Source organism: Cavenderia fasciculata, assembly GCF_000203815.1.
Source record: "Cavenderia fasciculata unplaced genomic scaffold Scf_Dfasci-F-a-25c12.r2-5, whole genome shotgun sequence".
Classification (NCBI taxonomy): Eukaryota; Evosea; class Eumycetozoa; order Acytosteliales; family Cavenderiaceae; genus Cavenderia; species Cavenderia fasciculata.
In genome coordinates, this window is record NW_004457729.1 from 2,812,376 (window position 1) to 2,828,510 (window position 16,135).

The 16,135-nt window shown below is 36.2% G+C and overlaps 5 protein-coding genes across 5 annotated transcripts, besides 1 other annotated feature; 2 read left to right on the forward strand and 3 right to left on the reverse strand.

The window, feature by feature from the left end:
- Positions 1 to 172: 172 nt before the first annotated feature.
- On the reverse strand, positions 173 to 1,369 carry DFA_01469 (uncharacterized protein; the record flags this gene model as incomplete). Its single annotated transcript, XM_004359376.1, has 1 exon — positions 173 to 1,369. The coding sequence occupies one exon, from the start codon at positions 1,367 to 1,369 to the stop codon at positions 173 to 175; it is 1,197 nt and encodes a 398-aa protein (XP_004359433.1).
- Positions 1,370 to 1,822: 453 nt separating this feature from the next.
- Positions 1,823 to 5,497, reverse strand: kif9 (kinesin family member 9; the record flags this gene model as incomplete). Its single annotated transcript, XM_004359377.1, has 4 exons — positions 1,823 to 1,948; positions 2,015 to 2,738; positions 2,949 to 3,186; positions 3,283 to 5,497. 4 exons carry the CDS (start codon positions 5,495 to 5,497, stop codon positions 1,823 to 1,825), a joined length of 3,303 nt encoding a protein of 1,100 aa, XP_004359434.1.
- A 424-nt stretch (positions 5,498 to 5,921) lies between these two features.
- DFA_01471 (uncharacterized protein) lies at positions 5,922 to 9,268 on the reverse strand (the record flags this gene model as incomplete). Its single annotated transcript, XM_004359378.1, has 6 exons — positions 5,922 to 6,692; positions 6,765 to 7,256; positions 7,320 to 7,677; positions 7,713 to 8,039; positions 8,106 to 8,776; positions 8,846 to 9,268. 6 exons carry the CDS (start codon positions 9,266 to 9,268, stop codon positions 5,922 to 5,924), a joined length of 3,042 nt encoding a protein of 1,013 aa, XP_004359435.1.
- A 693-nt stretch (positions 9,269 to 9,961) lies between these two features.
- Positions 9,962 to 11,620, forward strand: DFA_01472 (uncharacterized protein; the record flags this gene model as incomplete). Its single annotated transcript, XM_004359379.1, has 5 exons — positions 9,962 to 10,180; positions 10,364 to 10,474; positions 10,557 to 10,590; positions 10,903 to 11,105; positions 11,567 to 11,620. 5 exons carry the CDS (start codon positions 9,962 to 9,964, stop codon positions 11,618 to 11,620), a joined length of 621 nt encoding a protein of 206 aa, XP_004359436.1.
- A 213-nt stretch (positions 11,621 to 11,833) lies between these two features.
- Positions 11,834 to 11,917: a sequence feature (Short protein (DFA_01473, EGG21587.1) was converted to a misc_feature.).
- Positions 11,918 to 13,322: 1,405 nt separating this feature from the next.
- abpC (gelation factor) lies at positions 13,323 to 15,993 on the forward strand (the record flags this gene model as incomplete). Its single annotated transcript, XM_004359381.1, has 2 exons — positions 13,323 to 13,844; positions 13,942 to 15,993. The coding sequence occupies 2 exons, from the start codon at positions 13,323 to 13,325 to the stop codon at positions 15,991 to 15,993; spliced, it is 2,574 nt and encodes an 857-aa protein (XP_004359438.1).
- Between the last annotated feature and the right edge of the window lie 142 nt (positions 15,994 to 16,135).

The window sequence follows — 16,135 nt, forward strand, 5'->3', positions numbered from 1 at the left end:
CTCTCTCTCTCTTCTATCTCTCTCACTAATGATATATAATGTCTCTCCCTCCTTTTGTCACACTTTATCGTCGTCATGGATCTGCAAGATCAGACAGAAAAAAAAAAAAAAAAGAAACGAAAAAGATATTGACAGAGGTTGGTTGTTATAATTAGTCAGTTATTATTATTTATTATTGTTGGTTAGTTGTAATAATAATAGATTGTATATCAATGATAGCACCTTGATTAAATAGTCGAGATGACTCTAGAGACTGTTCATCGACAAATGGTTGTTGGTTACTATCATCAGAATGACGAGCACGTACATAGGGACGAGACGATTCTTTGTTTTGGTCAAGTCTAACAAGACTAGTGTCTGTCTGTTTAGATCTATGACATCTTTTACCAAGACTAGATGACATCGATGATGATGTCGAGTCGATGTGACACGTCTCTGCAGAATCCAATAAACTAAAGGTACCAAAACCACAAGAGATGGATCGTGGGAATGCAAGCTCCTCTACACCACCTCGATCAACTGCGACGTACTCTCTAGATATTTGGTATCCTATGCGATCGACTTGATAGACTACCTTGCCACCAACAATCCATCTAACTGTTTTAGTTGGATGATCCCATGTGATGGCAAGATCGAGAAAGGCAGCGGGGTCGATATCGGTAGCTATTGGTATCATGTAGGTAAAAGACGCATAATCACCCTTGGCAAATGGCAATCTTTCATAGATGGCATACAATGAGTTACCGGCCATTGCAAAGTCTGCAACCAACATTGTCTCGAAATCCAACGAGTTGACTACTCCCATTGCTAAACGTGGGTCATTCTTTGCATCTCTGATTGCGTCTCCAAAGGGGTGTCTGTCTGCTCCCAATGTATTAGCTCTCACTTTAAACGAGCAAGTCAAACTTCCATTCTCGGGCACAGCGACCGACTCCTTTGTCAGTGCAAGCCACTTTACATGATCCAACACCGAAGGGTGAGTCAATGTAAATGGATTGGAATCGATTCTAAGGAACCCCGATCCACCCTCCTTTACAATACTTTGAATCCCTTGATTACCAACAAAATCACCAAATCCAAAATAATACCATTGTTCTGGTATTTCAATATGTTCTTGTGCATCTAATTTTGTAAAGTCATATGATTGTTTGATTGACATTGAAGAAGAAGAAGAAGAAGAAGAAGTGTTTATAGTTGAATTTGACAATGATATAAAATGTAATTTCAAATCCTTATTAAAAGTATACAATGCTACCAACAATGATATTAAAAATACAATTAAGATTGAACTACTGCTACTACTATTATTTTTAGGTTTATCATTTTCTTTTCTATTATTATTGGTGATGTTGCTATTATTCTTTTTCATTATTTGTTTATATATATCTACGAACGGGTCGGGTATATAAGTAGAGATATAGATGGAATGAACTTAATCTGTCTGTCATGACTAGGCATTAACCCTTTGACCACTAAAGAGGGCAATTATTAATTGGTTGGTGTGTGAAAGTTGTTAAAGTGGTGTATTTAAGAGGTCGGTTCCCAATACCAGCGATCATTGGCAGCATTTTACACTTTTTAAAGGTGGGGTGGTTCAGCCGTTGGGTTAGCCCCAATTTAAAGGTTGAAAAAAATATAGCAGTTAATCTGATGATAAAATATCTTTCAATATATCTAAAAACAAGTCAGATGAACATGACGACACTCTTTCGCTCAATAATATTGATCAGTTACTATAATTATTAATATTATTAATACTATTATTATTATATCTATTTATTATTCACATTTATTTATATATATATATATTTTATATTTCAACTTAACTTGATCTATAAGTTCTTTTATAACTACTATAACTATAATATGATCTATCTTGAATGATTACTCCAACACAAACCATAAGGACAAACACAAATATGGCTACCATTAAAAATAGTGATAAATTCTAAATAGATAGATAGAATTATTAATACTTGTTATGATATTCATTTGTTGGTATGTGTTTACTTACAATAAATAATGATTTTACAATTGATGGTGATGATTTTTTCTCTGGAATTATTAAATTTGAACTTGATGATGAAGCTTGATTACTGTCATCTTCTACCATTGATTTATCTAATAAACTATTTGCCTCTAAAAGTTGATCTTGTAATTGTTGTTTTTGATTTTGTAATTGTTGTTGGTGATGTTGTTGATGGTCAATGGTTGAAAGGAAGTTTTGAATGTTTGAGGTTTGTTCTTGTTGTTGTTCCGATATCTTTTCAAACAATTGATCCACCTTGGTCATTGTTTGAATTAAAAGAGTTTGTTGAGCTGCACTATTGGTATTGCTAGTGCTGGTGTTGCTATTATTATTTTCTGTTTGAGAAAGAGATAAACTATTATTTACAATATTTGCAATGACTGGGAATTCAATTTCCATTCTTTGCTTTAGCGTTTCCATATGATCTTGAAGCATTACGAGTATGTCTGTCTGTTGTTTCTGTTGCTCTTTTAGTTTAGTGAGAGCATTTTGCAGATTGGTTTCTGACTCTTTATAACCCAACAATCTTTCTTCAAGTTGTTGACATTTGTGGTTGGCATACTCTAATTGTTTTTGAAGATCGTCAATCACAATAATATGACCTGGACATGATGATGATGATGAAGGTTGTTGTTGAAGATCGCGTTGTTGTTGATCAGATATATCTGTACGTTCATCATAAGACTCTTTTATAGTTTTAATTTGGTTACTAAGTTCTGAACATTTGTTTTTCCATTTTGATTTTTGGTTTTCCAAGTTTTGAATGTACTGTTTGTTGTTACTGATCAATTCTTGTGTGCTTCCAAATCTAATCTTCCACTCGTCGGCTGTTGTTGCAATCTTTTCCAGTTCTGACAATCTGTTGTTTTTGAGTGTCAATAGGTTTGAATTCTCGTTGTACTGTGTCTGCAGATAATACAATTTTTGGCTTAGCTCTCTCTTTTCATTCTCGAGTGTATTGATATCCTTTTCCTTGGTTGCAAACAACGACTGCACATTATCCAATACCTTTTGATTCTCTCGTGACTCTTCCTCCATTGAAGTCATTGCCTCTTGCAGTTTAGTCTCATTTTTCTTACTCTCCTCTAATTGATATTGGAATTTTAATAATTGTGCCGATATTGGATTAGATGTAATATTATTTGGTCCTCCTGCATCTAAACAAGAAATAGAAATAGAAATAGAAATAGATTAATACACATAATATTCTACATATTAATATTATTAATTATTAATGATTAATTTATACATACTATCAATAATTGATCTTAAAATATTATAATCATTTTTTAAAGTAGTGATGATTGTTTTTAATTGTTGAGTTGATAGATCACTATTTAGAGATGGATGATTACGAATGGATTGTGATTTTTCACCAAAATGTAAGGAAGCGATGGTATCGCGAATGACAGATTCATGTGTGCAACTGGAACAATTGACAATGATACTGGTCTTTGAATTACCTCCAAGACAATTTTGAAGAAGTTGTGTGAGTTTACTGTCACGGTAGGGAATGTGTTTTGATTTCTTTGCCAATCCTTCAATCACTCCACCAAGTGCAAACAACGAACGGTTGATACTCTTTTGATCTTCCAATTTCTGTCCTTGTGCTTGGGTTTGTGAGACACTCTCTGATGCACCCAAATCAACCATATAAAAGAGACTGTTTTCGCTTGTTGTCTCATCAGTGACCGGGTTGTGGATGTTTCTAGTGACTGATACCGCCACGACAAGATTACCAGATCGTTGTGACGTTGTAGTCGATCGATAGAATACATCCATAAATCCTGGAAAAGTAGAGTTTGAGATGGGTATTTTTGTTGCATCAACCACTTCGAATCCATTACTACCATCTCCAACCAATCTTAATCCACTACCACCATTACCATTATTGTTACTATTACTATTATTTGAATCAAAAACATCACGAATACGTTCATGTGTAACATCAAATAGAGATACGTGTACGTGTACACCTGCAGCTAGAAGATCTTGGATGACACGTGGAGCAATACCCCACAAATCAGTTCTAACCTTTTCCTGTGAAGATATCTTATCGTTTGGACCGCATATATCCTCTACTCGGTATCCAGACACTGTGTAGGTCTTGCCAGACTGTGGCATACCATAGGCTATGATGGCTGCGTTGTATCCTGCCAGTACACCTTCGACCAATGGACGTGCAACCGTTAAATAGACACGTTCCTGTGTTGTCTGTTTTCCAAACACAGATGCGAATCGCACCTGCTGTGTTTTCTCTCCATTCTGAACATGCACGGTTCTGCCGTCCTCCAATACCGTCACTTTAACATTTGCGTTACTCTCGGCAGACATTCCCTGCTCTTGAATGCTCTCGGGTCGGAACCTACAAAACACCTTGAGACTCTCTTCGACCGGGTTAAAGATATCGTACAACTGTCTGTCCTGTCCACCACTATTAATAGATGGTGTGGAAGCAGCCAAGGCAGCAGCGGTAGCCAATGCGGCGGCAGCTTGTTGCAGTTTAACAGGTGATGGTGACGGTGATCGCGACCGATTCACTCCACTCTTGGGGAAATGTTGGTGTAGTGGAGGTGGATGGTTAGTGACAATTGGTGGAAGAATGGGTGGCTCCAACAATTGTAGTGGTGGTGGAGGTGATGGAGAATGTGAAGGTGTAGTATGTCCAGAACCCGATGATAACATTGTCGAAGATGATGATGATGACAATGTAAGTGTTGGCATTTTTGGAGAGGACGATTTATCATTTAACAAATTAAATGACTCTATAAATGTATCGTCACCACTACTACGTAAATCAATTAATGGTGATGATGATCTCTTTACAGGATAATTATTACTATTATTATTATTATTATTATTATTAATCGATGAAAAGGATGAAGTGGATGATGGAAATGCTGGTGATGGTGATGAACTTCTTGATAATTTGTTGATTGTTGTGTTGTTATTGTTATTTACATTTGATCCAGTTGTACTAGTTGTTGTACTAGTTGTACTGGTAATAGATCGAGTAGGAATACCACTAATACCAAGTGATGATGAAAGTGGCGATGTATTACTCGATGACGATGTTGAAAGTGGTGAGGTATTGCTCGACGATGACGATTGCGATTGTGAAAGTGAAAGGGGTGATGAAGGAACGTTTGATAGAGAGGAAGACCGTTTCTTGGTAGCACTGGCTGCTGCCGATAGCTTCTTTGCACTCTCAATATCACTAAATAATAATTTCATTCCATTTGTATTTTGTGTTGATGATGACGATGATGATGATGTCTTGGTTGTTGACGACGATGTCGATGACAAGGTCGATGATGTAGACGTAGACATCGATGAGGAAGAGGATGATGGTGTAGATAGTTTTAAAGGTGGTTTAGTTGAAGATGGAGTTTTAGATCCTATAGTAGAAGGAGTTGGGATGCCGCTACTACTCGATCTCGGCCTATTAGTTGTTGTATTGTTATCCATCGCGGCGTATCTTAATTACACTGTGTCTCCCACCACACGTTGTATTATATTATATTATATTGACTGATCTTTCTTCTTCTTATATCTATCTATCTTATAAGGTGTGATATGATATGATTGTCGGTTAAGTATGTTTTAGATAGTTTGATTGATTGATTCAAAGCTTTCTGCATGCTTGCAAGCAAAAAAACAAGACCGCGATTTTTTCAAACTAACAAAACGTGGAAAGTGGAGGGAGGGACGGGGTTTTTTTTATCAGAATGTTGGCGGGAAAAAATGTAATAACCTTTTTTGTTTATTTTTAATTTATTATTATTGTTTATTGTTTGTTGGTATTACAATAATAACTTGATGGATTAATATGGACAAGAGTTATTTGAGTAGTACTCTTTTACAATTATAATTATTAATTTAATTTAATTAATTATTGAGTAAGGAAATTAACTTTACTATTCTTTTTAATTTGCAAGTAGAAATGATCTGTTGATTTCTTTTTGATAAATGATCTGGCAGGTTTATCATTTCTGTGAACTAGTATAGCCATGAGTACTTCCTTTCCAAAGCCTGCTGCTGCTGTTTTACTCGTACCACTATTGACACCACTATACTGTTCAATGAGAATTTCACTACCTTGGTCCATCAACACATTGACCACCTTTCGAAGATTTTTAGCGAATCCATCAAAATGTAGTTCCTGTACAGCCTTTGCAACTCCTTGTTCATCTCGATCTAGGAAATAATCTTTAATGGTTTCAATATCCAAATCAATTAAATCTGAATCCTTTGCAGAATAGATTCTATTGGGACCACCATATAAAATTAAATACTCCAAACCTTGAAGGAACGCTTTACAAACAGCTGTCAATACATCATTACCTCTTTCTGTAGATGACACGTTTGTATAGATGGTTCGAAGATGAGGATTTAGAGATTCCAATGGTTCGTCGACTCGTGTTCTTTGTGATAGTGGAAACATGTAACAAATATCGATAAAAGTCTCCTTTAGATCGATAAAAACAACTTTGGCACCAATATAATCAATTAGTGCAGTGGCACTATTCTTCATCGATGATTGAGTTGGTAAAAACATATCTGCCAATGATTTCTTTAGATTTACATCTGCATATGAATGATGTTCAACATAATCATTTACATTTTTATAAATAAAATCTAAATTATTTAAACATACAATCAACTTGAGAAATAATATTTAAAATAATTAGTAAATTAAATAATAAATTCTATCTTTCTATTTTTTAATATTTACAGTTTGTAAAGATTGATTTTGGAATTTTGTAATTAATGTTGGTGATACATTATATTTTTCACTTTCTCTTGAACCAACACCTGTTGCAGATGATGTTAAACTATTTACACTTTTTCTAAATGCTCCTTTTTTCTTTATCTTTTCATTTAATGAAAATGGATATAAATGTTGTTTTTGATTTTGTAAAGAGATTTCAGCAATTGTTTGATTATAAATAATTAAACATTTGTTAAACATTCCAGATAGAGTAATAATGAATCCAGCGAAATTTGTTCCCAAAGATCCTTTCATTTTACTCAGAGTACCAAGAGTTTGGTAAAACATTTGAAACATGTCAAGTACAGATGATGAATGTTTATGATCCTTGTCCATAGGTGTAAACTTGTCAACTTGAAACATATTTTCAAACCATTTGTTAAATGATTTTTCTTGATTTTGACACCATGATGATATTACTGTACTAACATATTCTGTTACTGGTGGTAATTTTTCCTAATAATATAAAAATATAGAGTTATTTGATTGTTTGTTTAATTTTATCTATCCTCTACATACTAAAGGTAATAACTTTAAATCTTGTAAAAATAATTGGAAATCTGAAGATGTTTGAACTGATTGTAAAACTTGAGGTGAGAGGAAATAAACATCACCAAAGACAACCTTTAAATCCATAGAGTAGAGGTTTACAAATTCTTGGAGAGCACATGATGCTGCATTACCATGATGTTTGGCAAACCCACGTGTATAAACTCGAAGATTGAGTGCAATCTCTTTAATCAATTGTTCTACAAATGTTGAAAAGTTATCAAGTGTCAATGGTCTATAGGGTTTTGAAATTCTACCATAATGACATGATATTGATGATGTTAAAAATGCTGTAAAATTAGATTCTGTTGTTTTCATTGATTTATTCCTAAAGTGAAACCAAATTAAATTAATAAAATATACCGTCTATTATATATAATATATTTCACGTACGATGATAACATATTCCACATTTCTCTTGATTGTACATAAATAGAACAAGCCAATTCAATGTCTCTTGAAGTATGTTCACTCTTGTGTGAATGAACATCACTTAGTAATTTCAATAACCATTGTGCTATTTTCTTGAGAGTCAATTTCAATAAACTAGCAGTTGCAAATGATGGGTCTTGTATGGTTGTAGGACTATTTGTAATAATCTCCTCAATAATATCCAATGATTTCTTTAATCTGATAAAATGATCTTCTCTCAACTCTGCTTGATAACTTGTCAAAAAACAATTTAAATGACTAAACAAAATAAATAAATCAATTAGTTAAAAAAGTAGAAGTGATTATGTAAGTTGTCACATTTACCAAATCTTTGACATTGGTTCAGAAATTCTTAAAGCCATTGACATTGGAACCAAACAAGATGAAGTTTCAAGTGTATCATTACCAACATAGACAATTTCATCATTACTAAATTCAAATAGAGTGTAGAATAGTAAATCTTCATACATGTTGGTGTTGAGTGGGAAGGTGTATGCAATGGGTTCGTTTAAATACTCTGTTGCAAGTGGTCGTTGTTGTGATGGCGATATGTTCTTGGGAGAGGTACGTTGCAAGACTGACGATGCAATATAGGAATCCAATATTTCAAATGCCTGTGAATAGATGCGATAATCGACACTACCAGGTGCCGGCATTGCCGCCAAACAACTTTCAACGTTGAAGCAGTGTTGTCTGAGTGTTGACAGTACTGCTGGTGATGGACTCTTTTCATCGAATGGATCCTTTAGCATATTGGCAAGTGCCGTCAACACTACATACATTTGACGACGCCACCACAACATCATAGAGTCCATCGTATCAAATCCGCTAAAGTCGGCATACCTCATAGTCCACAGTCTAAAGGTAACTGAATGGAATCTTGGTGGTTGCAACTCCTTATGTTGTGCTTTAATTGTAAACATCTTTATAAATAGGTCATGTTTAACTTTTGATATTTCCATTTGAATTCTAAATGAATCTTCTTCATTTGTATTCTAAAAAAAATAATAATATAAATGATTAGATTAAAGAATGTTGTTACTACTCTATTGATCAATACAAACTCTTTGATCGGTTGGTTTTGTAAAATGATTGACCAAGAGGTAGGTTTCATAACTAGCAAGGTGGAGCTGTTCCTTGGTGAGGTGACCGTATGTGTCTGGTGTAGTGATGATGGGAGGGGTACCAGTTGCAACGTATGGAGGTGATGGTAAAAGGGAGCTGTGCAGAGTAGGTGTATTTGATTTTGGTGGGGATATGTTGCTATGGTTGTGTGGTGCAGCTGCACCCGTGTGTCCATTGGTCGCAGTGACTGCAGCCATTGCAGTCGGAGAGCTAGCTGATTTGATGGCTTGTATAAACTCTGTAACATTGATTGACACTAATGGCTGACTCAGGTATCGTGTTGGAACAGAATGACCATATTGATGCATTATAAACTCCAACAACACTCGTTTGTCATTCTCCAAAGATTGTACTTTATCCATTGTTTTAAAGAAGATTAAGTTCAAACACTATAGATCTATCTCTCTCTCTATCTACCTGTTCATTCACTGATTGATATCTATAATCTATGAATCTATCTAAAGTGTCTCTTGTTACTAACAACACTATCTTATCTTTAACTAATCATGTAATATATGAATGATAATAAAATATACGTATGTTTGCAAGAAAATGATTTTCAACCCCAAAATGAAAATTAATTAAATTAAATTACCCAAATAGGGGTACTCCCTTCTCACTCCATTCAGACATCGCCATCATAGCTACATACAAATAATTATCTACTTTATATTTTATATGATATAAATCAATCAATTATGAATTTAAAGTGCTGATTGTGTGAAACAGGAGGGTTTACTATAAAGTCACTCAAAACACATGTATTGAATGAATATGATTGTTGTGACTTGGAATGGACAAGCCCGCAGAGATAAAGGAGATAGGAGAAAAGGTACAAGCATACGAATCACTCAAAACCAACTATGTTAACTTGAAACAACAACTTGAACAACTTGACCAAAAGTACATAGAGAATCAACTTGAATTATCAACTACAAGAATCTATACTTGAAAATCAAAAGATCCACGCCCAACAACGAGAGAATGAGCTTGTCAATCAAAAAATACAAAAAGATAATGGTGTATATGTCAACCAACTCGAGATGGTCAATCACATGAAAAATAACAACGTTAACATCAAAGACATCATCAAAAGAACTCCTTTGGTAGTCGGTGAAAAATGGTATCTCATCAATTTTGAATGGTTTGACAAGTGGTCAAAGAATATGTTGGGTTTGGGTCCAATCGACAACTCAAATCTTCTTGTTGCAGGAACAGATTTCATCAAACCAGGGCTAATAGAAACTACCCATTTTGAAGTTGTTCCAGAAAAAGTATGTTTATTAATTAATAAGAAGTAAAAAAAAAAAGTAAGAAAGTATTTGTATCTTTTTGGGGAGATTTACAACATGCAATTGTTGAACCAATCATCAATTCGAAATCAAAATCACTCATTTTACAATCAGGATATCCAATAGATGCAAGAAGGGTCTCCCATACCACTTTTAAAATTCTAGTTAGGAAATGTTATCTACATTGTTGATGGTGTACAAGATGTAATCCCATGTCAATCAAAATTGATCATTCTATCATATCCCAATCCCAATATCTATCATAGACATACAAAAGTAAGTTTTACTCTCAAAGAATAATAATCATTGCCTTCAAATTATATATATATATAATTCTAAATATTTATTTTATCTATAGGAATGCACTTATAGAATGTGGATGCCAATATGGAGTAAAAAAGAGTTGGAAGAATGACGTGATTTAATCTTTCCAAATGTTCCAATCAATGATATGAATCTACTCTATAAACATTGGGGTGGTGATGTAAGACAAGTACTGTTAAAATGGTCATGTGGATTAGGTCAAAGTTTGAGAGAGGTTGAAGATGCAATTCATGCCCTCAACTATGAAACCATCCGAGCACATGTTAGTGGAGAATCAGAGATTGCACATTCTATAGTACACACTATTCTACATAAAGATTGTGTCGATCGTCCAAAATGGTAGAGACCAACCATTCAATTTGCATCAAAATATATTAAAGAACGTGTGACCTATCGTCTAATGATCACAGATCATCACAATATGATCAATTATTTAAAAGTACGAGATTTGGATAATCCAAGTTACTCTAAAATTGGAAAAGCATTTTTTAAACAAATTTGCCTCAACATGCTTTCTCAATCTTCATTTGAATACCATTCATTACCCAAAAACAGTCCATTTATCACAGAGGTACCTAATAGTGTAGGTTTTTTTGACAGTTCCAATATTAATGTCAATACCAACCAATTTCTAATGCCTCATCCTTATGATACAAACTTGTCATCGATTGATGCTACTCCCTTTGGACGAACCCACTATTCAAGATTGTTGTAACCAACCCACGACAAGAGATAATCAACTATACCAAGTTTAAATCATTTTGAAAACTTCCAATCTGTCTCTATCTGGTCAAGTTGATTTGATTTATGTAGTTCTAGAACATCTATTGAATGATTTCAAATCGTTTGCCATTATAGATTATAAAAATGCACCAAAAATTTTATCGTACACCGTTTTGAGAGTCAACCTGTATGTGATGACCATCAAATATGAACAAATGTATAACCATAAATTTGAACAAAACAAACCAGATCTGGTTTCAATATCTAATAGATAGATTATGGGCGATCCCATCGCATACATAGTTTTTCATATTTATCTAGATTCAAGAAAGAGATCTCGAATCGTTACATTATTATCATAAAGTAAATAAATAAAATAAATATCTTATCTTTTAGTAAACAGAACTTAAGATGAGTGGGTTTGTGTGAAAATGGGTATGGGTTAGTTACTCTATACCTATATCTAGATAAATCTGTATCTGTGTTTGTTTGTAGGACATGTACACGACAATTAATGTATCCTTTGAGGCAAGGTGTTGAGAGTGTACAGATAGAATGAATTGCAGAGTGTTCTCTTCTCTCTGTTGACTATTCTAAAAGGATCACGTGAATGATAGGACGATCACCATTAACTGGTGTCATGAATGAAAAAGACGACGACACTTGTTTCATTTTCTATGAAGAGATCCCAAGTGTCTTTTGGAGTTGTGCAAAATTGGTGCTTTCATCGATGTTGGACAACGACCCCTTGCAGTTTCAGAGAAAGACCCAAAAGCCATTGAAATTTTTTTTTGGGATTGATTTATTTTTTTTGCTTTTTTTCACATTAGCCTCTCAGACACCAGCAGTGATATGAAGACCTTTTCATATTCTTTATCCTTATGTTCTCATCCATCGGGTAATCATACATATAACTACCCTTTTTTTTTTTACCCCTACAAGAAGTAAGTACAACTTTTGTATAATATTATAATATCTCAAGCACCTCAACAACTTTAACTTCCTTTTTAAAACACTAACCAAAACAAAAAAAAAAAACAAAAACAAAAACAAAAAACACCATTTTTATTTTGTTGCAATTGTAACTGCCACCCCCACATTTTAACCAACAACCAACAATGCCAATGCAAGGGTATTGCTCAGGATCACCTATAACAACTCTATAAAGTTTAAATTTTGAACACCAACAACAATACCGAGAGGTAGTTGAGTTGAATTGACAGTTTAGTTTTGGTTGATTTATTTTAATATTGTTTTTTTGAAGTGGCCTTCCTTTGCTCACACAACACATTGTTCAACCCTCTTTTTTATATAAACATAGATAGATTCTAGTTGTAATAATACTGCTACTATCCACACTTATTTATTTTAATTGTTTGTATCGCTCATGGTTCTTTTACCAATACCTTCACCTACCTCTCTCTTTTTTTTTACACGCTCACATTAATTTAATTTACCACCAACACACAATGTCTGTCATGTCATTATTTATTCAACTTGTGTTTATAAAATCTGACACATTTGAGGATGTGAGGGAGAAGTTTGATCGATGCCAGATTTATCAACCCACCCACCCACCACTGCAGGTTTCGTGTCCCCCTTCCATCCAACCATCCATCCATCTTTACACACATTAACCTTTTTATAACAAACACACACATGTTTTTTTTGTTTTAAATCACCAACCAACCACAGACATACATTAATAAAAAAAGGTTGTTTAAGGGGCTGTCACAACCAAAGTAAGTTACTGCCCAAAGTTGGATGGGAGGGGTGCAAGTGTACACTTGCATATAATTTTTTAAATGTTTGAATTTCATCATCAACACTGCCATCCTCTCTTATCTTATAGATCAACCATTCTTTTTTTATCATTCATTCATTCATTCATCTCTTCATTCATTCATTCTTTACTTATACAAATATATACTAATATATAAAATCATTTATTATTATCTCTATTATTACTCTTTAGATTTAATTTCTTTTATTTATTTTTATATAAAACCCACATCCCTCTTTATTTATTTGTATATTCTATATTCTGTATAATTTTTCAAACTACACACATAAAAACATGACTGAATCAAAAAAGACATGGATTGATGTCCAAAAGAGAACCTTTACCGGTTGGGCCAACAACTATCTCAAGGAACGTATCTTAAAGATCAACGATTTGGGAGCCGATCTCGAAGATGGTGTTCTTTTGATCAACCTTTTAGAAATCATCTCGTCCAAGAAGATCCTCAAGTACAACAAGACTGCAAAGATGAGATTGCACAAGATGGAAAACAACAACTTGGCCGTCGCCTTTATCAAGTCTGAAGGTCTCAAGTTGGTCGGTATTGGTGCTGAAGATATCGTCGATGGTCAACTCAAGTTGATCCTCGGTCTCATCTGGACACTCATTCTCCGTTATCAAATCCAAATGGCCGAAACTGACTCTCCAAAGGCTGCTCTCCTCGAATGGGTCCGTCAACAAGTCAAGCCATACGGTGTCGTTGTCAACAATTTCACTGACTCATGGCGTGATGGAAAGGTCTTGTCTGCCCTCACAGACTCTTTACAACCAGGTGTTTTAGATATGAACTCTTTAACCGTAAGTTAAAAATATTAAATATTAAATACTAACAAAGATAGAAACAAATAACTAATTATATCTTTTTGTTTTTTTCTTATTTTTTTTCTATTTCTAGGGAGATGCTGTAACTGATGTTGATCGTGCTATGGATGTCGCACTTGAAAAGTACGAAATTCCAAAGATTATGGATCCATCTGATATGGTCAATCTTCCAGATGAACTTTCAGTCATCACCTATGTATCATATTTCAGAGATTACGCTGTCAACAAGGAAAAGAGAGACAAGGAAGCTTTGGAAGCTTTGGAACGTAAGAGAAGAACCACCTCTGATGCCTCCAAGGTTGACGCCTGGGGTCCAGGTCTTGAAGACGGTTTCGTCAACAAGAAGGGAGACTTCCACGTCAAGGCTGTCAACTATTACGGTGAGCCACTCCCAACCGGCGGTGAAAACTTTACCGTCAGCGTCGTTGGTGCCGATGGTGAGGTCATCCCAGTCACCCTCAAGGACAACGGCAACGGTATCTATGACGGTACCTACACTGCCTCCAACCCACAAAACTACACCGTCCAAATCAAGTTGAACGCCGACGACATCAAGAACTCGCCATTCAACGTCAAGATTGACGGTTCCGATCCAGAGACCTCCAACATGTACGGAAGTGGCCTCGAAGTCGCCAAGGTCGGCCAACCAGCCCCATTCAAGATCCAAGGTCGTAACAAGGAAGGTCAAACCGTCACCCAAGGTGGTGATGAGTTTGCCGTCACTGTCACCTCATCCGAAGGTCCAGTCCCAGCCGAGCTCAAGGACAATGGCGACGGTTCATACGACGTTGTCTACACCCCAACCACCAACGGCACCCACAATGTCGAAGTCACTCTCCGTGGCATCCCATTGGCCCAAGGTCCAGCCCAAGTCACCGTCCTCTCTGGTGACGAGTCGCTCTCCTACTGCTCTGGTCCAGGTTTCGAAGCTGCCCAAGCTCGTCGTCCAACCCAATTCACCATCCACTCTGTCAAGGCTGACGGAAACGCCTCCAACTTGGGCGGTGATCCATACCAAGTATCCATCGTCGGTCCACACCAAGTCGACGTTGCCATCGCCGACAATGACAACGGTACCTACACTGTCTCTTACACCCCAGAAAAGCCAGGAGACTATGAGATCAACGTAGAACTCAACTCCAAGCCAATCAAGGAGATTCCAAAGGCCATCCACATCAAGCCAGCCGCCGATCCAGACAAATCCTACGCCTTTGGCAAGGGTCTCGAACAAGGAGAATGTTTCCAACCATCCAAGTTTAAGATTCAAGCCGTCGACCCAGACGGAAACAACCGTACCGATGGTGGTGACGGTTTCAAGATCACAGTCTCTGGTCCAGCCCAAGTCGAGCCATGGATGGTCGACAATGGTGACGGTACCTACGACGTCGAGTTTGAACCAAAGGTTCCAGGCGAATACGTCATCGACCTCACCCTCGACGGTGACACTGTCAATGGTTTCCCAAAGACCGTCATTGTCAAGCCAGCCCCAAGCGCCGACGCCTCATACGCCAAGGGCAAGGGTCTCAAGAAGGCCTTTGACAATGAAGTCGCTGAATTCACCATCTTTGCCGTCGACACTGAAGGCAACCCACGTACCGACGGTCAAGACCCATTCGAAGTCAAGGTCACCGGTCCAAACGGAGACATTGAAGCCAAGGTTGAAGACAAGAACGACGGTACCTATGACGTCAAGTACGAACCACAAGTTGAAGGAAACTACCAAGTCCTTGTCACCCTCCGTGGCGCCCCAATCAAGGACATGCCAGTCAACGTCACCTGCATTGAAGGTGCCGATGGTGATCAATCCTCATTCGGTTCATTCACCTTTACCGTTGCCGCCAAGAACAAGAAGGGCGAGCCAAAGACTGTCGGTGGTGATCTCTTTGAAGTTGCCATCACTGGTCCAGCCGAATTCATCACCCTCGATGCCATCGACAATGGAAACGGTACCTACACTGCCGCCTACGCCCTCGCTGGTAACGGTAGATTCAAGACCGCCGTCAAGTTGAACGGTAAGCACATCGAAGGTTCTCCATTCAAGCAAGTCCTCGGTAACCCAGCCAAGAAGAGTGACGATATTAAGGAATTCACTACCTCTGCTACTTCCAATCAAATCGATGCTTAAAAATAATAACAAATACAATAATTAAAAATTAAAATAAATTTCTGTAAAAAAAAAATCAAACAAAACAAACAATATAATAATATATATCTTTCTTTCTTTAAAGTAATATATGGATAGAGGCACGACAATAAAAGATTAATTA